This window comes from Dasypus novemcinctus, chromosome X, assembly GCF_030445035.2.
Source record: "Dasypus novemcinctus isolate mDasNov1 chromosome X, mDasNov1.1.hap2, whole genome shotgun sequence".
Taxonomy (NCBI): Eukaryota; Metazoa; Chordata; class Mammalia; order Cingulata; family Dasypodidae; genus Dasypus; species Dasypus novemcinctus.
In genome coordinates, this window is record NC_080704.1 from 106,586,387 (window position 1) to 106,611,349 (window position 24,963).

The 24,963-nt window shown below is 36.1% G+C and overlaps 1 protein-coding gene across 2 annotated transcripts in view; it reads left to right on the forward strand.

Moving 5' to 3' along the window:
* CENPI (centromere protein I) overlaps nucleotides 1-24,963 on the forward strand; it is a 104,794-nt gene that overhangs the window by 24,394 nt on the left and 55,437 nt on the right. For both annotated transcript variants that reach the window (XM_004447571.4, XM_012525384.3), the window contains 9 exons: nucleotides 7,232-7,280; nucleotides 7,567-7,613; nucleotides 14,892-14,981; nucleotides 15,318-15,446; nucleotides 15,679-15,846; nucleotides 16,026-16,146; nucleotides 17,703-17,794; nucleotides 19,326-19,443; nucleotides 19,531-19,595. In XM_004447571.4, the coding sequence (XP_004447628.2) occupies nucleotides 7,232-7,280; nucleotides 7,567-7,613; nucleotides 14,892-14,981; nucleotides 15,318-15,446; nucleotides 15,679-15,846; nucleotides 16,026-16,146; nucleotides 17,703-17,794; nucleotides 19,326-19,443; nucleotides 19,531-19,595 (879 nt within the window). The remainder of the gene's footprint in view (nucleotides 1-7,231; nucleotides 7,281-7,566; nucleotides 7,614-14,891; nucleotides 14,982-15,317; nucleotides 15,447-15,678; nucleotides 15,847-16,025; nucleotides 16,147-17,702; nucleotides 17,795-19,325; nucleotides 19,444-19,530; nucleotides 19,596-24,963) is intronic.

The window sequence follows — 24,963 nt, forward strand, 5'->3', positions numbered from 1 at the left end:
GTATCTTCTTTTCATGTCAGCTTTCACCTGCCCCTTGCACTAGCTCACCATCCTGCTCATTCTTTTTAGGAGGTACCAGAAACCTCTGCTCCCTGCTTTCTTGTGTTTCTCATTATCTTTTTCTTCTTGTGTCTCTTGTTGTATCATCTTGTTGTGTCAGCATTCCATGCCTGTCCATTTCGTCAGCTCCCTGTCTTCTTTAGGAGGCACCGGGAACCGAACTATAGACCTCCCAGGTGGTAGGTGGGAGCCCAATTGCTGGAGCCACATCCCCTTCCCTCTTATAGCCTTTTTAAGTAGTGGCCACTTTCCCATTGTCATAATTATCTCGTTTTGAAACTTTTTTTAGATTCTATCCTCCATGTTCCTTATCCTCTAATATTTTCTTGTCTTCGTTTGAACTTCATTCTATATAATTTCTGTGGTTATAATTTCCCGTCCTATAAGTCTCTTTTCAACTGTGTATAACTCACTGTTTAATCAAAAGTTTTTTTTTCTTTTTAATTTTTCTTATTAGAATAGTAGGTTTACAGAAAAATCATGCAGAAAGTAGAGCATTCTCATGTACCCCTTGGCACATGCACACAGTTTATTAATATTTTGCATTCATGTGGTACTTTTGTTATAATGGCTGAATATTATTTTAATTACATTAACTATAATTCATAGTTAACATTAGGATTCATTCTTTACTTTGTACAGTCCTTTCATTTTTTTTTCAACAAAGTATTATTGAGTGTCTATTCTGAGTGTCAGCATATATCAGTGCACAAAAGACAGAGCTTGTCTTAACAGCTCATATTCTAAGTGAGAGGAGACAAACAATAATCAATAATCACATTTTATAATGTGTTAGCTGAAAAATGCTATGGGGGGAAAGGAGATTAGGTAGGGAGGATTGGGGGCAGTGAAAGGATTACATCCTAATTAGGAATCAGTGTAGGACTCATGGAAGAGATGGTATTTGAGCAAAGACTCTAAGCTAATCTATTAGGGGAGAAGGGAAATGCCAGATAAGGAACTTCCCAGAGAGGCTAGGAGCCAAAGGTGGGGCATGATTCTCTCTGAGTAAGGAAAGTGTGGACACAGCAGGACTTGGGCTGAGCAGATTAGATAAACAGGCAGGTGGTTCATGTGGTTGAAGTGCTCCTATTGATAGGTTCCATCTCATATTAAGTGTGTCCCTTGAGATTTTGTTTTTGCTTTTTATTCCTACAAATTATGTGTATATATATATACTTTTCCAAATCTACTTTGTCATTCTTTACTGACTTCTTTTCACTGCTCACGTTTTGAACCTTCTCTTTTATATCTTAAAAACTATCATCATTCATTTTTTTGGTTCTCCTGGACAAGTCTGATGAACCGGAGAGTAAGTGTTGGCTGCAACTCTGCTGAGATTCAGGACTCAACCAGCGTACAGCGTATGTACAGATCGAAGATTTAAGTCTCTGGGACATATATTTAATGTGTATAGTGCTAATTATAGGTTCAAATAAAAGAGGGAAATTATAAATAAGTCTAACTCTGTTACATTGAGGAAATAGATTATCATATATTCCAAGGAAAGGTCCACCGATGGAGTGCTCATTTCATGGGGTTGTGTGCCTTGCTTATAGTGTACAGATGTCTCTAGAGCCCTCAGGAGCACCCCTGTTTGGACTTACTTTGGCGGTTAGTGAGATCCGCCTGAGGTGCATATGTGTAACCTTTGAAATGACTTCGCGACTCACTTTGAAGTCTCTTAGCCATAAAAACACTTGTATTTAATATTTCCTGCTTTTAGACAAGGTATTTTTCCAGATGCCTTGCTGGTTGGCGATTGGTATTAATCTCTTGGTGCCAGGGAGACTCATCCCTGGAAGTCATGTCCCATGCCAGAGGGAAGGTAGTGAGTTTATTTGCTGAATTTGGCTTAGAGAGAGGCTACATTTGAGTAACAAGGTGATTTTCAGGAGGTAATTCTTAGGCAGTAGTTATTATTATGCTAAATTTCAATTTTACAAAAATAAGGTTCATAGGTACTTGATTAATATTGAAAACTTAGTGTATTGGTCTCTTTTCGTTTTATTAGGCACCACCCTGTGTACTCTAGAGATTCTTGACACTGTTTGAGAACATAGCAAGACTCCCCAGGATGGGAGTTTAATATTTTGTTGTTTATTGTGTGGGTCTCCACCCATTGAGAGAACACCCTATGATCACATGAACACATTCATATTCCACAGAGGCATGCCCCGGGTGCGTCCTTCCCCACTTATCCGCCCACTACTGACACCCTGCACCAGTGACCCTCTCCTGCCGTAGATATTGAAAGAACACTCCCGCAATTGTATTCTCAACCATAGTCCTCATTCTCCCCAGAGTTCACCTGTTCCTTCTAGTCCTCCCCCAGCTCCAGTGATGGCCTAACCTATCCCCCAAACCCTGCTCATACTCATACTCACACTCCAGTACTGTCAACTCCCCTCATACCGCTGCACCACCATCACCCTGCCCACTGCCAAACTGCCACCACCCACCTTATCGTAGTTTCTTAGCAGACTTTAAACAGTGGAAAATAAGAAACCATGCTTTTCTCTGTCTTTCCCTTAGCTCAATATACTGAGTAGTTCTGGGCAGAGACTGAGCCTTTCATAACCTTGGTATTTTGTAACAATTCACTGCACAGAGAATGTAAACTTCATGAAGGCAGAACTTTTTGTCTGTTTTATTTATTGCTCAGTAAGTATTTGTTTCATGAATGAAGGAATGATGAACAAGAGCAACTCCTAAGTGACGAATAAATAGCAATCTACTTGAGTATTCTTTATGGTGCTGACTAGAGTTTCTTGCTCAACTTGACAAGAGGAAAGACTCCTTTTCCTTTCTATCTTGATCTTTTTAATTTTGTTTTTAAAAATATTTATTGAAGTATATATGTACAAAAAATTGCCTGTATCATTAGGGAAAGGCTCATTTAATTTCCACAAACTGAAAACATGTAAATATCACCCTAGATCAAGGAACAGGAAGCCTAAGTTTTAAAAGTAGAAAAGTCATTTTTATGTGTTTGGTGGGAGCCTGACTCTTTAGTGACTCCAAGGTGGTAGTTAAATATTTGCCAGAGAGAGATAATTGTGGTAGAATACAAATGAGTTTTTCCTTTCTAGGTATAATTAAAGAGAATGTCAGATTTCCTATAATGCTCAGCCTAAGGCAAAGGCTTGTGTGACTCGTTTCATACTTAGCATTTAGAATATTGTTGCTAATGATTCATATTCTAAGGGTGTGAGCTAATGAGATTTCTACTGAAAGTTACTTTGTTTTGTGCAGAATATGGCAGACTTGATCATAATATGTAGCTTTCCCTTAAAAAAATCCTGTATCTAAATTCATGCTTCTTAAAAAGTATGTCGAGTCTTTCCGAACCCATTTCTAAGTATAAGTGATAATACAGAATTCTGTACTTTAGAATTTAAATTTTCAATTCATGACTACCAAAATACGAATTTGTTTAAAGAAAGTCTTTGCCTTTATTGCTTTCTATAATGCCATTAAATAATTTACTTTCCAGTTTCCTATCATCTAGAGCAGTCATTGGCCATTTTTTTCTTGAAGGGTAGATAGTAAATATTTTAGTCTTGAGGGCCCGACTGTCCCTGAGACAGCTATTCAGCTGTGCTGTTGTAGTACAAAAGCAGCATAAATGGATGGGTTTTTCTGTGTTCCAATAAAACTTTATTTACAATATTAAGAGAGAGTTTGGATTTGGCCCATAGGTTGTAATTTACCTATTTATCTTATAGAGAATTATTTCCTTGTTTGACAAACAGATGTTCTTATTTTAATGAGCTTTAATTTATTGTTCATTATTTCTTTTTTGCCTTGTTTTGTGGCTATCATTTTTTCCTTTATAGAAGAAAAAAACTACCATTCCATAGTCATGAATATATTCTCCTGTTTTCTTCTAGAAAGGTGTTGGCAAACTTTTTCTGTAAAGGGCCAAGTAGTAAATATTTTATAGGCTTTGGGGGTCATACAGTTGGTCAAAACTACTCACATCTCCTTTTGTAGTGAGAATATAGGTATGGACAATATATATAAATGAATGGGCAAGACTGTCTTCTGATAAAAATTTATTTACAAAATCATGTGGGCTGTAGTTTTCCAACCCTGATGTAGGATAAGACCTCAACAAAAAGGCCCTTAAAATGAAATGGTATATCAATTTAACAAATTTATTGAGTGCTTTGTATTTGCCAAACTGAGGACTAAGTATTGGATTAAATTATGGTGTATCCACAGACTGGAATATTAAACATCATTGAACATGATAGTTTTGAAGATCAAACAATAAGGGAATATGCTTTTAAGTGGAAAATCAGGCTAGAAATTTTAAGTGCATGTCTTAATAAATATGGTCTAATACTGGAAGGGAATACATGAATTTTTATTAAATAGGATTATGGGCAAATCTTATTTTGTTTTCCCAATTATATAAAGTATTTTTATATCCCCAAAACATCTTAAAATTTGCTTAACGGGATGGCAATTAAAGCTATTGTTCTTTTGTTTTTTGTTTTGTTTTTTATTTTAATGGTGGTAATATGTGTGTGTGTGTTAATATGTATATACACAAACACACACAGTTTCCCATTTTACCCATTTTTTTTCTTTAAATTAAAACTATTTCAAATTCAAAAATAAAATAACTGACAAAAGGCAGCTCAACAAGTTATGGAAACATTACTCCTGAAATGTCCTGCCCAGGTACTTTTATTTCATCCAGTTCCAACAAACTCAATTGTTCCTCCAGTATTCAGAAGAATATACAGATGAACATAGGTTAAATAACATAGTTAAGGTTTCCTTATTCAGGAAAAATATTAAGTGAAAAAATGCTTAATCATATTCATATCCCACAAAACCAAACCTGATATTCTTTTTTTACCTTTAGCATTAATATAGAACTGTATTTGCTTTTTTCTACAAAACATTACAATATAATTATAAACTGTAGTTTCTAAATTACATTAGTTATGTATTTCCCATGTATCATCACATTCTTAACACCTTGTAGTAGAAAAACATTCTGTATTTATATTATTAACCACAGTCCTCCTCTATCACCAAAATCACTGATTTATATTTCCTATATTATCCTCCAGCTGTCTTCCAAATAACATTAATCTCCCTGGACTACTCATTTCAGCCCCAATCACAGTGTTTGTTAAACTCATTATAATTTGTTACCATCAAGTCTGTCCGTTACCACATATTTACAGTTGAACTTATTAAGCATTCTATGTACATCCAGCATCATCTCTTCTTTCTCAGCCCACATTCCGTCTCCCACTAACCTACACTTCATAGTCCAACTCCATAAGTCTACTCATTGTATTTAGTTCATATCCTTGAGACCATACAATATTCGTCATTTCGTATCTGACTTATTTCACTCAACATAATGTCCTCAAGGTTCCTCCATGTTGTTTTGTGCTTCCTCAATTGATTTCTTCTTAACAGCTGGATAGTATTCCATCGTATGTATATACCACATCTTGTTTATCCATTCATTGGTTCACAGACACTTAGATTGTTTCCATCTTTTTGCAGTTGTGAATAATGCCACTGCGACCTTCTGTGTGCAAATATCTGTTTGTGTCCTTGCTTTCAGCTCTTCTGAATATATTCCTAGTGGTGGGATTGCCAGATCATATGGCAGTTCTATATTTAGTTTCCTGAGGAACTGATACACTGTCTTCCACAGAAGCTGCACTATTTTATACTCCCACCAACAGCGAAGCAGTGTTTCTATTTCTGTACATCCTCTCCTGTACTTGTAGTTTCCTAACCATTTTACCAATTTTTAAGTGTACAGTTCATTTGCATTAATTACATTCACAGTGTTGTACAGTCATCACCGGTGTTTATCACCAAAACTCTTTTTTTTAATATCACCCCAAACAGAAACTCTGTACGCATTTAGCAATAATTTCCTATTCCCCTTTCTTCCCAGCCTCTGGTAAACTCTAATCTACATTTTGTCTCTATGAATTTGATTATTCTAGATATTTCATATAAGTGGAATCATACAATATTTGTCCTTTTGTGTCCTTTATTTCACTCAGCATATTTTTAATGTTCATCCATGTTGTAGCATGCATCAGAACTTCATTTCTTTTTACTGTTGAATAATATTCCATTGTATGTGTATTCCACATTTTATCCATTCATTGCTTGATGGACGGTTGTTTCTACCTTTTGCCTATTATGAATAATGTTGTTATGAACTTTGGCGTACAAGTGTCTGTTTGAGTCCCTCTTCTCAATTCTTTAGGGTATATCCTTAGAAAGGGATTGCCAGGTCATATGGTAATTCTTTGTCTGACATGTTTCTAACTTTTAATTTGAAATAATTTCAAACTTACAGGAAAGTTGTAAAAATAATTCAAATTCCATACAAAGTACTCCTACATATCCTCCCAATCAAATATACAGATTCACCAACTTTTACCATTTTGCCACATTGCTTCCCTCCCTCCCCTCCCTTCCCCTCTCCTCCCTTCCCTTCACTCCCTTCCCCTCCATCTATTTCCTAAACATTTAAGAGTAGGTTATATACATCTTGCTGTTGTACACTAGTACTTTCCTTACATTTCCTAAGATCAAGGATGTACACTTATATAACCACCTTAAGTACAGTTATCAGGTTCAAGCAATTTAGCATTGATATAAAGCTTACTATCTATATTCCAGTTTTTTCATATGTCCCAATACTGTCCTTTTTTTCCCTCCATTATTAGATCCAGTCCAGGATCATGTATTGCATTTTGTTATATTTGTACCATTTTACATTCCTACCAACAATGTCCAAGGGTTGCAATTTTTCTGTATCCTCACCAATAGTTTTCTGTTTTCTTTTTTTTTTTTTTTTTGTTTAAATAATGGCCATCTTAGCAGACGTGAAGTGGTATCTCATGGTTTTGATTTGCATTTCTTTAATGACTAATAATGTTGAGCATCTTTTCATGTGTTTGTTTGCCGTTTGTACATTTTCTTTGGAATAGTGAAAACTTTTTAATTACCATTATTTAGTATGAAAATGAAATGCTTTGTCAAACTATTCAATGAAGTTCTGAATTAATTTTTTCTTAATCATTGTAAGATTGACACTTGAGGAAAATGTGTTTTTGCTCTTTGTTCAGACATATTGTCATTCCTCTTTTTAAATTTTATATTTTAACAGTGCCCTTATGTCTGCCATTTGTTATATTTAATTACCAAAAAAGAAAATGGTGAGTATTTTCATTTCAGTTGTATTAATTTTCTCTGTGGCATTAGCTTTTGTTTTGGCCTTTATAATGTTAATAATTAGCATTAGTACATGACAGTACTTGTTTTGGGAAATTGCTTTTTAGTACTTTTCTGTAAGAGCATTCACTTAATGGTTAACTGAACAGGGTTTTTATATTCCTGTTTTTTTGTAAGAAGAAGCTACATGAACTACTTGGGGGTTAGGTATAACTTGTTTCTTTTTAGTTTGAACCAAATACATAGTACCTTTTTCTTTACCTTTTCTAGTCAAACCATTTCGTGTGAGAAAACTTCTTGATCTTCAGGTTAAGATGGTGAGTATTGAAAAGACTTAAGACTGGCCTTTGTATCATTTGCTAGGTACTGAACAAGACATTGGGGATACAAAAGCAAATGAGTCACTTGTCTTTAAGGAACTTACTGTCAGCAGGGGGTAGGGTTGGTTCAGTCAACAAAATACAAAGTCAAAATCAGACTTGGGCTCAAGAAAAGCTTCCTGAAGGAGTGCTGGTACTTGAGAGAAATTTTGAAGTGTGAATGGGATTTAATGAGGCAAAGAAGGGAGAAAACAGCATTTCTGGCAGAGGGAGCTGCATATATAAAGATGGGCAAATCTGAATCAGCAAAAACTGTTTAGGGAACTGGTTTGGTATGGCTTGAACAATAAGTGTTAGGGAGTGGTAAGAAATGTTTTTTTTTGTTGTTGATATGACCTAGGAAATCATTTCAAGACATTTTCTTCTTTATACTTAAAGTTTGGTATAATATTTTCTGACCATTACCTCTTATCCTTAAAGCTGTCTCACATTGTTATTTCCACAATATCTCCCAGTGACAAAAGTCTGTGAAACTTCGGGTATAAAACAATAGGAAATAATAGTTCCTGTGCCTAGCTGAAGCCTGCATGACCTACCTAAAGGCATTCAAATTTACTGAGGAACACAAACACACATACACATTTGTACTTCTCCAGTATGAGGTCATCACTTAGCCCTTTTTGGTAAATGCTGTTCTTGAGTGATCTCTCTACTCCATGGCTTTTATTTTGCCTGTATGCTGATGCCTCAGTGCTATAGATTTTGCCGCACTCTTTCTTGATCTCCCATGTACTTTAACCTGGTTATTCCATAGATATTTCAAACTTTACATGTCCCAAACTGAATTTATAATCTTTTTTTCCCCTCCCTTTAGTGCTTTTTCTTATGTTTTCCTATCTTGGTTATCACGTAAGCTGAAAACCCCAGGAGTCTTTCTCAATGCCTTCCTTCTCATATCCACAACATCCATTTGGTTCTCAAATCTTTTCAGTACCATCTCCAAAATATATCACTCAAATTCATCCGTCGTATCCTTCCTCATTACCTCAGTGTTGGCTCAGGCACTCATTTTGCACTTTCAGTTTTCTCTCTGGCATTACCATCTTCCTCCCACACCCTTCATATCCAATCAGTTATCAAATCTTGCCTATTATGCATTTTAAATATTAAATCAATCTCTTTTTCTTCATTCCCCTTAGTCTGGGGTCATCATCATCATCTCTTCCTTGGATTACTGCTGCCAGCCCCAACTGATCTTTCTGCTATGCTGTTCTTACATCTTTCCAGTCTCTTCACACTGCTGCCAGGGCTCTTGTCTTAAACCTTAAAGCTGGTTATGTTATGCCTATGCTAAAGATAGTATGAGAAGTAGCCGTTCTAGGCTCTATTGTGCCAGCTTTATCTCACTCCACATAAGCCTCTGAGGCTTCCCTTTTTCTCCTTTCCTGCTCATTCCACAGACAACTGGTTCTCAAAACATTAAGCTATGCCTTAGGGAAATGGATGTGGCTCAACCAATTGAGCACCCTCTACCATGTAGGAGGTCCAGGTTTTGATGCCCAGGGCCTCTTGGTGAGGGCAAGCTGGCCCACGTGGAGTGCCAGCCCCACACAGGAGTGTGGCCACGTGTAGGAGTGCCACCTTGTGTGGGAATACCACCCAGCACAGGAAAACCACTCCAGGCAGGAGTGCCGACCGACTTGGAGAGATGGCACAGCAAAATGATGTAATGAGACACAGAGGAGAGAGAATAAGAAGACGTAGCAGAACAGGGAGATGCAGTGGCACAAGAGAGTAATTGCCTCTCCCCCACTCTGGAAGGTCCCAGGATCGGTTCCCGGAGCTGCCTAATGAGAATACAGGCAGACCCAGAAGAACATACAGCGAATGGACACAGAGAGCAGACAATGGGGGGAATGGAGGTGGAGGTGTGTGTGGAGAAATAAATAAGTCTTGAAAAAAAAAAGCTATGCCTTAGATCACTCAGTGGGCCTATTTTAACAGATTGCTGAGCTCTACCTCCAGTGTTTCTAATTCAGTAGATTTGGGGTGATACTGATGATTTGCATTTTTTAACGATTTCCCAAATAATACTGACGTTGCTGGTCTGGGGACTTCACTCTGAGAACTCTCCTAGGCTTACTGAACTAACATATAGTTTCTTAGTTATAGCAGGCTGTTTGAAACTCCTGTGCCTTTGCTCACACTGACTCTCTAGTTAAGAGTGAGCTCCGATACATTTTTATACTTCATTTTCTGAGTGAACTCCTACTTACTGAGTTCAAGAATTATATACTTTATGACTGCTTTATTTAACTTTCAGGTTTAACATTCTTTCCCATAGTGCACCCTATATATATCTATCATTGTACCTATAATAAAGTACTCATTTGTTTATATGTGTAAACATCTTGAGGGCAGGACTTTGTCTTATCTTTGTATCCCTAATAAAAATTTCTATTATTTTAGTGCTTCCTATGTGCCAAACACTGTTCCAGGTGCTTTATATGCATTGTCTCCTTTTAATGCTCCTAACAGCTTTATGAGGCAGGTACTGTAATTATTCCTATTTTATTGATGAACTGAGGAGCCAAGAGACTAAGTAACTTGTCTCAGGTCACACAATGTATGACTCATTAATTGGTACTTAATAAATAATTTTTGAGTAAATAAGTATGCTCCATTTAAAGCAATTTAAATTTTATTAAGGTAATACAAGCATATAGATAAAAAATCAAATGTTCTATAAGGTTTAATGAAAAGCAGCATAACCCTGCCCTGCCCTTCTTTCAACTTTTAGTAGTTTCACCTCCATATTTAGAATAAAATGCTTATGCTGCTTTTTCATTTTTTTCAATTGTGTTGTCCTGTTGACTTCTTTTCTCATACAATTTTTTATTGATATGTAATTCACATATCATAAAATCCACCCTTTTTTAATGTGCAAAATTCAGTGGTTTTTAGTACATGTACAAAGTTGCATAACCATTGCCACTATCTAATTCTGGAATATTTTTATCACCCTAAAAGAAACCACTTTCCCATTAGCAACCACTTTACTTTCCCCCCTTCCCCAAACCCTGGTATCCACTGATCTATTTTCTGTCTTATGGGATTTACCTCTTATGGATTCCATAAAAATGGAATCATACAATATGTGGCTTTTTGTGTCTGACTTTCACTTAGGTTAATGTTTTCAAGGTTCATACATGTCATAGTATATATCATTACTCCATTCCTTTTTATGGATGAATAATATTCCATTGTGTGGATATACATTTTGTTTATTCATTCAGTGGACATTGGGATTGTTTTTGCCTTTTTTTAAAAAGATTTATTTATTTATTTCTCTCCCCTTCCCCTCCACCCCCACTCCGGTTGTCTGTTCTCTGTCTATTTGCTGCGTCTTCTTAGTCCGCTTCTCTTGTCAGTGGCACGGGAATCTGTGTTTCTTTTTGTTGCGTCATCTCGTGTCAGCTCTCTGTGTGTGCGGCACCATTCCTGGGCAGGCTGCACTTTCTTTTGCGCTGGGCGGCTCTCCTTATGGGGCACACTCCTTGTGCGTGGGGCTCCCCTACACGGGGGACACCCCTGCGTGGCATGGCACTCCTTGTGTACATCAGCACTGCGCATGGGCCAGCTCCACACGGGTTGAGGCCCGGGGTTTGAACTGCGGGCCTCCCATGTGGTATACGGACGCCCTAACCACTGGGCCAAGTTCGCCTCCTGTTTTTGCTTTTTGGCTATTGTGAATAATGCTTCTATGTACATTCATGTACACGCTTTTTTGGTGGGCATATGTTTTCATTTCTCTTGAGCATGTATCTATGAGTGGAATTGCTGCATCATATGTAATTCTGTGTTTAACTTTTTGAGTAACTGCCAAACTGTTTTGCATGTAGGCATCAATTTTACATTCCCATTCTGTGAGTTGTCTTTTTAAATGTTTCCTTGTGTTTTCTTCTAAGAGTTTTATAGTTTTGCCTTTTACCTTTAGTTCTTTAATTTCTTGCCTGTTCCTGGACTTCATATAAGTGGAATCATATAGAATGTACTCTTTAGTTTCTGGCTTCTTTCAATTAACAATGTTTTTGGGATTTATTCTTGTTGAGTATATCAATAATATTTTTTATTGTAAGGTAGTATTCCATTGTATACTACAATCTATATCTGTATCTATAAAATATCTGTCTAGTTCTGTATCTATCTATAGCTACACTCTGTCTTGTTTGTGATTGTTATTGTTTTATAGCCTCCTATTTTGGTTCCATGGATGCACTATCTTCTCTTAGCCCTCTGAGGATATTAATGATAAGTTTTAAGAACTAAGATTTAAAGAATTTAAGAATTAAATTTTATTTCCCTTTAATAGAAATTGTGGAAAATGTGTACATAATACAGGAGATATTTTCCATCAAAACATTTCAATGGAATAAGAAAATTGTTGCTGATTTGTATTACCTGAAACAACAGTATATGTTCAAGTTTAAAAAAATGATTTAGTAAACATATAAAAATTTTAAACCCAGACATTAAATGCGTGGCTTCATTATTAATATCCTATATGTCTATTACTAAATTATCCCATTATCAGCTAGCAACTATTTATAAAGATGCATTCATAGCATTGTTTTGATTAGCTGGATTTTGGTCACAGTTCAACGATATCTAACCAAGAAGGCATAGCTGTACTCAAATTTAACCGAATATGCATAATGGTAACAGTTATAGTTGGCATGTGTAAGCCGATATATTGGCTGTGTGAATTTCTAATGCCTGCAAAAGATAGATCTCATGTATACCCATCTGTAGCAGTTTGATATAATTGATGAATTCCGAAAAGAAATATTGGATTATGCTTGTAATCTGATCTGTACCCAGGCATGATTGAGTTATGATTAGGCTGTTGAGTCTCCACCCCTTGGTGGGTGGAAACTCACAGATAAAAGGCATGGCAAAGAACAGAGTTAAGGGTTTTCTGATGTTGGAGTTTTGATGTTGGAGTTTGATGTTGAAGTCTTAAGCTGGAGCCCCAGGAAAAGAGACAGAGCCATTTGCCTGATAGTCTACAGCTGACCTTGTGGAGGAGGCAGAGGAGCTGAGCCCAGAGGAACCCAGAAAGTCTGAACCCTCACGGATGTCAGCAGCCATCCTGCTCGAATATGTGGAAATAGACCTTGGTGAGGGAAGTAACTTATGCTTTATGGCCTGGTAACTGTAAGCTCCTACCCCAAATAAATAGCCTTTATAATACCCAGCAGATTTCTGGTATTTTACATCAGCACCCCTTTGGCTGAATAATACACCATCTATGCCCCTTACCTCTCAATCTGTGAAGGAAACAAAAACACAGAAATTGCTTTTCTGGTGGTGGGCAGTGGAACAGACATATTGTTATTTCCCATATACTGGGCCCTGTCAAAAACAGTCTTTGGATCAGGAAGGTAGAGTGAGGTGTCTTCCTAGGGCTTGTGAGAATCATTGCTGGGATTTTTCCTCTACCAGGCACAAGCCTCTGTATGTACCATGTGCTGTTGTAGCAGCTCCTAATGAAAAAAATTCTAAGATTGTTTCTGTTACCAGGTTTAACTCTGTTTCCTCAGAGTTCCTTTAATTTTGTTTCTCTTTCATGATAGAGGCTTCTCTCAAATGCTTGGTAAACCTTCTTTGTCCATAATTAATAGTAACACACTAAAGTGGTGATTTGAAAATTGTGTATGTGTAAACAGGACTTATTCATTGTAGGATCTTGATGTTTCACTGGGGAGCCCCAGATAACTGTTACTTTCCCCTAACCAGGAATTCTACTGTTTCTTGTCCAGAGGGTTTAAGCTTGGCTACTAGCACTCTGGGACCTAAGCAATGGAAAGGAGTAGGGAAGGGTCATGATACCTTCCCTCAGCTGTGCTTGATGTTTCTGAGTCTAGCTTAATCTTTAGAGAGTAAAACTATAATGTTTTGCCAGTATAATAAAGGAATTTGGGTTAGCTTATGTAGACTTTCAACTAATCTTCTTTTCTGCCTCTGATACCCTCACTTTTCAGAATTATCTTGTACTTCATATTACTGAGCCTTTTAGGGAGTTCTGTACCATAAGTCTGCTTCTTTTGAGGCTTTTTCTGTTGCTATCTTAGGTTTCATTTTCTCTGTTTTGCTAAATTGGTTACTGTTTTCCCATCTTCATTCTAGGTTCCGCAATCTTGTTGAGGTCTCTCACTTGCTGTTGTCTCCTCACTCTTTGAACTTGTGCTTTATCCCTTTTTCATTCATTCCTTTACTATCTTTTTAGTGGAGCTTTGAGAGGACTCAGAATTAGACATATGATCACTATGCCATGTTTAAATGGAAGTCTCCCTTAAAAAGAGCCTGAACTTTTTGAAAAAAGGTTGAGTTAGCAATACGTATTAAAGGCACTACTACTGTTCTATCAAAACACACCTTTAAGTCAAAGCATAAACTCTAATACTCATTGATAATGAGTATGCAGATGTCAGAAGATAGTTTCAATATAACTACCCATGGTTATTTTGATTTTGTTATACATTTAATTTCAGGATGCTATGGTAAAATAGGAATGTTCTATTTCTAAACCCAACTTGTTGTCTTCCTTATTTTGTACAGTATTTGATTCAACAAAATGTTAATGTAATAAAGCAGTTTGATTCTTTCCTTGGAGTTCATTTTAGCAGTATGATTTCTCTTTATAGCCAGATATATCAAATACAGGTATCTAGCAGCACTGACTTCTTTCATTGTGAAATTACTGTTTTAAGACTTGTTTTAGTTATTTATACCATGCTGCTTGACCTACTACATACCAATTGTAATATTTCCCTTGCTCTGTTTTCTTGGCTTCCCTTTCTGTCCTCCGTCCTTGATATCAAAATTAAGGATGCGTAAACACTTTCTTTGAGTGTGCTCAGTGAGAGTAAGCCATGCTAAGCAAATATGACTGGCAAGTCTAAAGCATGGGCAGAGAGGATAAAATAGGAAGAAAAGAAAGGAATGACAAGAGACAAAATAGGAAAAAAGGTCATAAAAGAGAAGAACACAGGTTGGAGAATGTTGTTTCATGATGGGTAATTTATGTGTTAGATTATTCAGTCCTGATTTTCCATAGCAGTTTCCTGTAGCTATATTACATAGTGAAATTAGCGTCTGAATATGTTTAGTGTCAGCTTATTTTATCATTGATTTTTTTTCTTCTTAGTATTTCTTTTTCCAGTTTCTTATTGAGTACAGAACTGTAAATTGAAAACTCTTATTTTATTTTAGGGAATGCAGCCCCATCTTCAGGCTTTGTTGTCACTGTATAAGTTCTTTGTTCCTACTTTGATTTCTGTGTCTTTGCCTATAAGGAAGAAGGTAAGAGATTAAGCAGATAAGACATACTAAGATTGAAATGTCATTTTTGGTAGAATTAATTTATAGAATTGATCTGCAGCGTGTTTACAGAATACTGTTTTAAGAAGTGGTGTTATAGTTCTGTTTGGGGAAAGTTTTTTATAGGGATTGACACTTCATTTTGATTCTATTTGATGTATTTAATAGATTCCCGATCTGAAAGAAAACGTTAATTGGATTTGGATGGATGCAAAATATTTCATAATTGATGTACTTTCAATTAATGAAGAGTTTTAGACTTTATGTTGTTCTGACTTATGGGTACCTACCCTCATGTATTTATATCCAAATTTATAGATCTACTTTAAGAATTCAGAGAATCTGTGGAAGACAGCTCTGATTTCTGTGAGGCAAAGAAACCAGAGATCTTCTCCATCACCTCCGAAACTGATGTTAGGTTCAGCTAATGTCCGTTCTATAAAAAGAGTAAGTATCTAAAATCCCAAATGACTTATATGGACTTCTTTTATTAAATCTAAGTAATAGCCATTTAAATGTTGGATGAAATTACAGATATTTAAATACATTTTAGTTACCTGGGATTCTATACAGAACACATTCAGACTCCATTAATTGAATTACCTTAACTACTTTTGCATCTTTATTTTATAGTCTGTTCAGTCCATTGATAGATTGTTTTTTTGTTTTTCTTCTTTAGAAATGGAATTCTCACTCAATTATACCAGTGCTAAACCCCAGTAGCTACAGTAAAGAATGTGGGAAAAAAGAGATGAGCCTTTCTGATTGCCTCAGCAACAGTGGATCATTTCCACTAGTAAAGCTTCATAGCTTCCCTCAACTTTTACAGAACATCCATTGCTTAGAGGTATGTGACTGGACCATGTGCTCATTTACATATTCCATTTTGATCTTCATGGCCTTTATATATATATATATATATATATATATATTCCTATATGGTAATTTCCTTGTTACTCTGACCCACTTTTTTTTCTGACCCACGTTTCATTTACTTATAGTTGACTAATTGTTCTGTCTTTGCAGCTGCCTTCCCAGATGGGCTCAGTTCTAAACAACTCTCTTCTACTTCACTATATTAACTGTGTCAGAGATGAGTCAGTCTTATTGAGGATCTATCATTGGTTGAGTCAAACATTACAAGAAGGTAAAAACTGACTACTTAAAAGCTTTGGACAAATGAGAAAAGAACAAGGTAGTTTACAAATTCATTTCATTCATAAGGGTGCCAAATTCTACACAATAGGATCCTTTATATACTCTAATTATTTCTCTAGTGATCATATATTTAGAGCATGATTGCTTTCTTTGTTGTAATTTTAAGGGACAGCAAGAAAGGAGGTGTGTTTTTATAGAATACTGCTGGTACCCCAAACTCTCAGTGGGTAACTCTACTTTGGTGCATATCACAATCAAAACTATCTTTGTCTAGAAATTTACCTTTAAGTCCCAGAGTCCATCAAATTAATGCTAACTAAGCTTGGAAGAGATTCATATATAAACTAGAAGGTCAACTTATTATTTTATATAGAAATAATTCTTTCTGGTGGCTAAAATGATCATATCTGGCAATAAAAACATCTTTCTGCTATTAGTATATGTGGGAGCCAAATTAATCAATAGAAAAATTTTGAAATACTAGAATTATAGGAAAGGACACTGAGAAATCTTTCATCTAGGCCATGGTAAAGCCTGATCATCCCATTCCTCCTAGGTGATGTCTTTCTCTGGAGATAGTATTTCTGTTGAGGAGATTGACTATTTCTTTCCAGGATAAACAACTCCTGACTCTTAAGTGTTTAAAGTCAGTTTTATTTGGTTTTAGGCTAACTGTCCTTCTACTCACAGTTTCTCTCTAGATAGGATATAATACAATTTATTAGGTTTCCATTTATTAAATCCAATATTTTCTAGTCCTACCACTCTTGAATTATATCCAGCCTACCCTAACTGAAATTTGGAGTATTCTCAAACTTTTAATATAAATATGTATGAACATATTTATAGTCTTTTGGATTACCATATGACATAAGGCTAATCGCATTCATTGTATGTGAATTTTACCAGTTTATTTTTTTTCCACTATAAGCTTTTCTGTGTATTATCAAGTTTTTGAGGAGCATTTCACTGTCACCTCCAAATGCCTCTTATAGTCTGCAATACAAGTTGTCTAGTGTATATGAGACTTTGGCTTGTTTAATATTTGTTGTTCACTTGTCACTTTAGAATATTACTAATTGTGTTTTTTTTGAGAAGTTGTGAGTTAACAAAACAATCATGCATACCATATAAGATTTCCATACATGGTGCCACCACCAATGCCTTACATTGTTGTGACACATTTGTTACAAATTGTGTAAGAACATCATCATATTACTCCTATCTATAGGCCATAGCTTATATTTGGTGTATTTTTCCCATGGCTCAAAAACCATCCTGTTATTAATACCATGTATTAGTATTGTATGTTTGTTATAATTCATGAATCAGTGTTCTCATATTTGTACTGTTAGCTGCAGTCCAACATTCACCACGGGGGGCACTGTGTTATTTGGTCCCTTGCTTTGTATAATCCATCCGAAGTGTACACTCAGTGACTCTCAGTTTCATCACAGAGTTGTGCTATCATCAGCTCAGTCTAGCTAATTATGTTCTGGTTTTTATTGTGCAGCCAGGTACTTATGTTTACTATTTCTGCTCTAGAATGCACATGGTATAAGGTGAATAATTGTGAACATGGGAAAGAATTTGCCAACTTCCTGGACACTGTCATCAACGCAGAGTGCTTATTACAAGTAAGATTCCTCTAACTTCCTTCAGATTCCATCACTCTACTGAAACTTATTTAGGTGTTCATTGAAAACCTTTTCTTTAATTCTGTGACATATTTGTAAACAATCTTTAGTCAATTTAAAAACTCATTAAAGATGTAGCTCTGTTGGACTGATCTTTATCTTTGCACTTTTGGATTTGAAGAAAGAATTTGTTAAATTATGCAAATAAGAGGGGAAAGTCCATAAGAGAATGAACTGAAGATGTATTTGACTGCAATTGATTGAATTAGCCAGTGAGATAAATCTCATAGTCAGTCCTTATGATCTTATAATCGACAAACATATTTGAATTTGAATGTCTAATATGTTTCAGCCACTATACTCTTTGGCCTGGATCGTGCTTCACTTTAAGTTTCAATTCAGGTATCAGCACCTTCATAAAGCTTTCACTCATCACCCCTGTCTGGGTGGATACTTATTCTATGTGCTTCCATAACTCTCTGTGCTGACTCTGTTACAGTACTTTTAGCATGTGTTTTCCCACATATTATGAGCTCCTGGCAGGCAGGAGCCATGTTTAACTTTTTTTCATCTATAGTTGTTTAACTTGGTACTGGCACAGAAGAGGTGCTCAATAAATGTTGAATAAATCTTAAGGATTTGGTTTGAAGTCATTGAATTGGAAATTGGATGTGGGCGATGGTGCTGAGGATGAAGGGAATAATCTAGGTTGACTTCTAGGTTTCTTGCGCAGGATGATGATTGAGACATTCACTGAGAATGTGAATATAGGAGGAGCAGACTTGAAAGGAAAGATAAATTTGATTTAGAATATGTTAATTTTGAGATGCCTGTGAGACAACTAAGAGTTGATATCTGGAAGGCAGATAAATGAGTATAGGGCTCAAGAATGAGATTTGGGTTAGAGATGGTGATTTAGGACTCCTCATGATGTAAGTAATGGTTTTAACAATGATATGGATGAGATTGTCCAGAGAGTTCATGTTATGTAAAGGTCTAGAATAGAGTTCTGGTGTGTACCACTATTTAATGCCCAGGGTGCAAAGGGAAAAAAGGAAGTCCTGGCTCCTCACTTTGGTGGAAACATAAGCAACCTAAATACTCAGAGCTCTCCAGATGTAGCTGCCCAGAGTTTGGATTGGTCTACAGTCTGTAATGGAATTCTTGCCATATTATATAACATTGTATACATTTTATAGACTGTTCAAGTTACTGTATGTATCCCAAAATAATATCATTTTATTTATTTCTAAAAATATTTTATAACTTGACTCTTTACCTTCTTGCCAGTTAGTGAAGTTTTAAGATATTGGAAAACTATATTGATAAAGAGATTAATTTGTTCAAATATTAACCAGCTGATCTTTTTATGAAGAAATCTGGCAACTAACCCAAGGTCTTTTAATATACTGATGACAAAAAAATTAGTCTAAGAGTGAAACAACTATAGCACTAAACAAACAGGTTGTTTTAGAGAGTAATTATGTGTGAAAGAGTTCCATATAAGGTTTTACCATTGACTGTGTTACAGGAGGGGTTTTATTCCTGTGAAGCATTCCTGTACAAAAGCCTCCCTCTCTGGGATGGCTTCTGCTGTAGGTCACAGTTCCTTCAACTTGTGAGCTGGATTCCTTTTAATAGCTTTTCTGGTATGTATCATGAAAATTTGGATTTGTTTAATTCAGTGTAATATTTATTTAAAAGATGTTTAATATTCTTTACTTTTTAATTCCTAGAGTTGAAACCACTTCTTTTTGACCATCTAGCACAGCTGTTCTTTACATCAACCATTTATTTCAAGGTAAAAAAAAATCTGTCTTCCTTAGATGAACAGTAAGTATTATTCTATTACCAGTAGTATGTGATTTTAAACCCATATTGTAGTGATTTTGTGACAGGATTCTTTTAGACCTGGACTTTGAAATGTTATATCACTCAGCTCAGACATTAGTAGGGTTTTGTTCACCCATTTCTGGCCAGCCACAACCAAAGTTAATGCATAGGAATTTCTCAGTACTTAAGGTTTGGTTTCATATAAATTTCCTGAACTGTTCCCACTTGTAAAAGATGACAAAATGAATGGAACAAGTGGCAAACAAAACAAAAAAGTGGCAAATAAAAAGAAAACTGGAAAATACGGTTGGAGATTTGGACCCAAATGGTATCGGGAATGAAAGAAAGAGAGAAGGGAGAAGGAAACAAAGAGAAAAAAAGAGCGAGAAAGATGGGATCAGGGGGGTTGCGAGTAGAGACTCATCAGACAACTTTATTGTTTACAAGGGGCTCTCTATATACCCCAGTCTACGTGACAACAAGCAGCAACATGTAGCCTACGTGACAACAAGCAGCAACATATAGCCTACGTGACAACAAGCAGCAACATGCAGTTAACTATTAGCATTACTAAGGAACTCAAAAAATCTTGTCTCAAGGTACAAAGTCTGAGTGTTCTATTTCCTACAAAAGGTATGTGCTCATTTTTTTTTCAGCCTTTAACAGCTTCATCCTATTTACCGGGAACTCTTAATTACCGCATTCCTTAGGTTGCAAGCATAGCCATGAAAACAGCATGTCTCTCCTTGTGAGACCACTGTGCCTAAGTTTCCAACATTTCCCCCTTTTTGTTTTAGTCGAGGTGACCGTGCCTGTCTTAGGTTGCCCTCTTCTGAGAGTCTTACCCGTCTTTTACTACTGGCCAAGCTCTTCAATTTAGGGAAATTATTGAAGTGCTTTTGCTAGTACCAGATTATTCGCATGTCCCATGGCTGTTACACTTTGCAATTTTCTTCGAAAGCACTGTCCGGCACAGGTGAAAATCATGAGCAACAGAACAAATAGGATTAGCTTTATTCCTAAAGCTGACAGGAAATGCTGTGATTTCGACCAATTAACTGGGTTAAACTTTGTAATATGTAAAATCATATCGGAGAAAATATCTTTACCATCGGCTACATGAATTTGATTATGACACATATCCAGTATTTTCCTTTGTAACTCTATCATTTCCAGAAATATATTACTTTTATAGCCTAATAAATGATTTTTAATTTTTTTCATACCATATCTGATGAATTGTATCCAAGTGGATTATACAGAAATTACTTTCAAGCGGATTATACAGAAATTACTTTCATTCCAATCATACCTCAATCTCCTTAACAAGTTTAAATTATACAGTTGATCTCCAATATGGACCACAGCTGATTCCAAGTCATTAACTTATGCTCTTGACTATGCCACAAATCACTAATATTTTATGCCAGTCATGTACATATTGTTGTGTTTGTACTTTCATGTAAAGCTACCACAGCAGTAGCAGCAGCTGTAATGATTCCAATTAGTCCCATTATACTAATTTACCAGGCAAACTTCTTATAACATATAATTGCCATCAACACTAAACAAACTTGTTAAAATAATGAACTTTTCTTCACTTTAAATACTTAGTAGCATGTAATACCAGAAACAGTCCCCTAGAAGCAAGTTGGCAGGGGAGACTGTCTGCCAACAAGTTTTCCTGTTATAAAATTAACTTTTATTATTGGTATTATCTATTCAGGTTTTGTTTAATAATGACTTTTTGGAATTAGCCATGTAAATACCTTAATTTAAACAATGCTTCATTAAACTTCTTATAATTATGTATAATTTTAAGACAAATTTTACCTTCAGAGAAAACATTCCCTTACTTAAAGTTTACCACAATACCTTCTACAACTGGCCATATGCATTTAGGTCCCATGAGTTTATGAAAATTAGCCATCCTGTTTTCAGACAAAACACACTTTTTTGAAAAAAAATAAATTTCAGTCAGCATTCCCACAAACTTTTAACCTTTTTAAATATTCATTTAAGTTTTATATCTTTCATTTTATCCTGTGAAGAAAAATAAACTATTCATTTCGATCTAGGCAAGAACAACTTTTTATGAAGACTTATAGTAATTTTGTTAACCAAGACTTACAATTTTTATCATTGTAGCAATCTTATTAACATTTAAACTTAAGTATTAATGTAAGTGCTTATTTAATTTTTGGCCATTTGAATAGAGCTCTTTTAAGAATTTTTATTAATTTATATCACCCATCTGGAGGTATCAAAATATACACTGACATTGAACAAACAGACAAACACAAAATAATTAAAACACACCAGTACAAACATACAGTTTACAATAGACTCATAATTCTTACTTTGTTGGTATAGCTGCTTTTAAGTTCTCCGTTATATCACATTTTAAATTTTATTTTTTAAGATTTCTTCTGGAATCCGTGTTGCCTGTAACATGCAAGCTTGTGCTTAGAAACATTTTTGTTAGTTATCAGCAATCAGTTAAGATAACTTGAGCAGCATAAATGTAGCTAAGCTCTTATTTAGAAGTTTAGATAGACCGTTAACACACATTTTTGGATTACTACTCTGTAAGACTATACTGAGCACCTCAAGCTCCTGTTCTTGTTCCAATTTACTTTCTTTCATTTCAAATTTACTTATGGGCTTAGGAAATATAGTAATTTAATCTTACTCTCCTTCTTCAGACTGTAAAAGATCTAAAGCTGCCGCTATCTGGTGGCATAAGGCCCATACTTATAATGGAGTGAATTCCCTTTTTTGATATGCTTTTTGTAAAGTTTTCATTATGGTCTCCACTGTTTCAAATTTAAAACATTACACCCCTGAGGCTGAAGCCAGAAACAATGCTTTTGTATTAAAGCAAACGATTCTAGTAATTCATAGCTTTTTACAGGCACCCCATTAACTTTCAGTAAAGTTTTTTAACACTTGTGAATATGCTTCCACACGTCCCATTTGATTACCCATTACCCTGATGACTTCGCAGAAAATATTACTTAAAAGAAGACTCGAGTCACACTGCTTTGGACGTCATACAACCCTCAACGAGGTCTTTTCCACGGTTCCTGATACTGATTTGGAAGACTCACTAACTTCTTTGGGTCCCACATTGGGTGCCAGATGTTGGAGATTTGGACCCGAAGGGTATCGGGAATGAAAGAGAGAAGGGAGAAGGAAACAAAGAGAAAAAAAGAGCGAGAAAGATGTGATCAGGGGGTCTGTGAGTAGAGACTCATCAGACAACTTTATTGTTTACAAGGGGCTCTCTATATACCCCAGTCTACATGACAACAAGCAGCAACATGCAGTTAACTATTAGCTTTACTAAGGAACTCAAAAAATCTTGTCTCAAGGTACAAAGTCTGAGTGTTCTATTTCCTACAAAAGGTATGTGCTCATCTTTTTTTTTTTCATCCTTTAACAGCTTCATCCTATTTACCGGGAACTCTTAATTACCACATTCCTTAGGTTGTAAGCATAGCCATAGAAACAACACGTCTCTCCTTGTGAGACTACTGTGCCTCAGTTTCCAACAAAATACTTAACCATACAGGCATACCTTGTTTTATTGTGCTCTGTTTTATTGCATTTCACAGATACTGAATTTTTTTACAAATGGAAGGTATGTGGCACTCCTGTGTAGCAAGTTGATTGGCACCATTTTTTGACATCATGTGCTCACTTCATGTCTCTGTGTCACATTTTGGTAATTCCTCGAATATTTCAAGCTTTTTCATTATTATATTATCTGGTATGGTGATCTGTGATTTGTGATCTTTGGTGTTACTCCTGTAATTGTTTTGTGGCACCATGAACCATGCCCATATAAGGCAGCAAACTTATTGGTAAATGTTGTGTGTGTTCTGACTGCTCCATTAACCAACCTTTTCTTGTCTCTCTCCCTCTTCTTGGGCCTCTCTATTCCCTAAGATAAAACAATATTGAAATTAGGTTAATTAATAACCCTATGGTGGCTTCTACATGTTCAAGTGAAAGGAAAAGTCTCACATCTCTCACCTTAAAAGCTAGAAATGGTTAAGCTTAGTGAGAAAGACATATTGAAAGACAAGATTGGCCAAAAGCTAGGTCTCTTGCGCCAAACAGTTAACCAAGCTGTGAATGAAAAGAAAAGTTTTTGAAGGAAATTGAATGTGCTTCTCCAGTTGTTTTAGTTTGTCAAAGGGCTGTCAATGCAAAGTACCAGAAATGTGTTGACTTTTATGAAGGTATTTATTTTGGGTAAAAGCTTACAGTTCCAAGGCCATGAAAAGTCCAACTCGAGGTATCAGCACATACTTTCTCACCAAAGTCAGCAATTGTTGTTCCTGGCATGTTGCCACATGGTGAAGCAAGATGGCTGCCAGTCTCTGCAGTGGTTTCAGCTTTCCTGTCCAGGCTCACTGTCTCCTCTTGAGCTTTTCTGTGGGTGCAGCCCCTTGGGACTTTGTGCTTAAGGGATCCTGTAGTCCTCTCTTTCCTGGCATAGGGCTTGTTTCTTTCTGGGCCTCCTATATCAGTCTTGACTAGTCTTCTCTCTTCCCAAGTTCAGCTGTGAGCTATTGGGCAAATAGCTCATTTCTCCCCAGAGCCTCAGCTGTTTGAATCTCTCCTTTCTGTCACATGGTAGGATAAAAGATGGCAGAGCTCTCTCCTCCTGTGTCTTCTGAGTCCCTTTGTATCAGGCCCAGCAAGGGGGCAGAAACTCCACCTGAGCCACACCTCACTAGTGTAGTCCAATAAAAAGCCCTACAGCAATCTTAACAGGTAATTTAATCAAACTCCCCTTAGCTGGATTTGATGCAATCAAAGGATATTATACCCAGAGGAACAGATTAGTTTACAAATAATCTTTTTCTTTTTGGGATTCATAAAATAATCTCAAACTGCTGCACCAGTGAACACATGAACGATAAGAAAGTGAAATAGCCTGTTGCTGATGTGGGGAAAGTTTTAGTTGTCTGGATAAAAGATCAAACTAGCCACAACATTCCCTTTAGCCAAAGCCTAATCCAAAGTAAGGCACTAAATCTCTTCAATTCTGTGAAGGCTAAGAGAGGTAAGAAATCTGCAGAAGAAAAGTTTGAAGTTAGCAGAGATTGGTTCACGAGGTTTAAGGAAAGAAGCTATCTCCATAGTATAAAAATACAATGTGGGGAAGCAAAAGTGGCTCAAGCAATTGAGCTCCTGCCTACCACACGGGAGGTCTGTGGTTTGTTTTCTGGTGCCTCCTAAAGAAGACAGCGAGCTGACATGACAGGCAGGTGCGGCAAGCTAATGCAAGATGGTACAGCAAGAGACACAAAAAGAAAAAACAT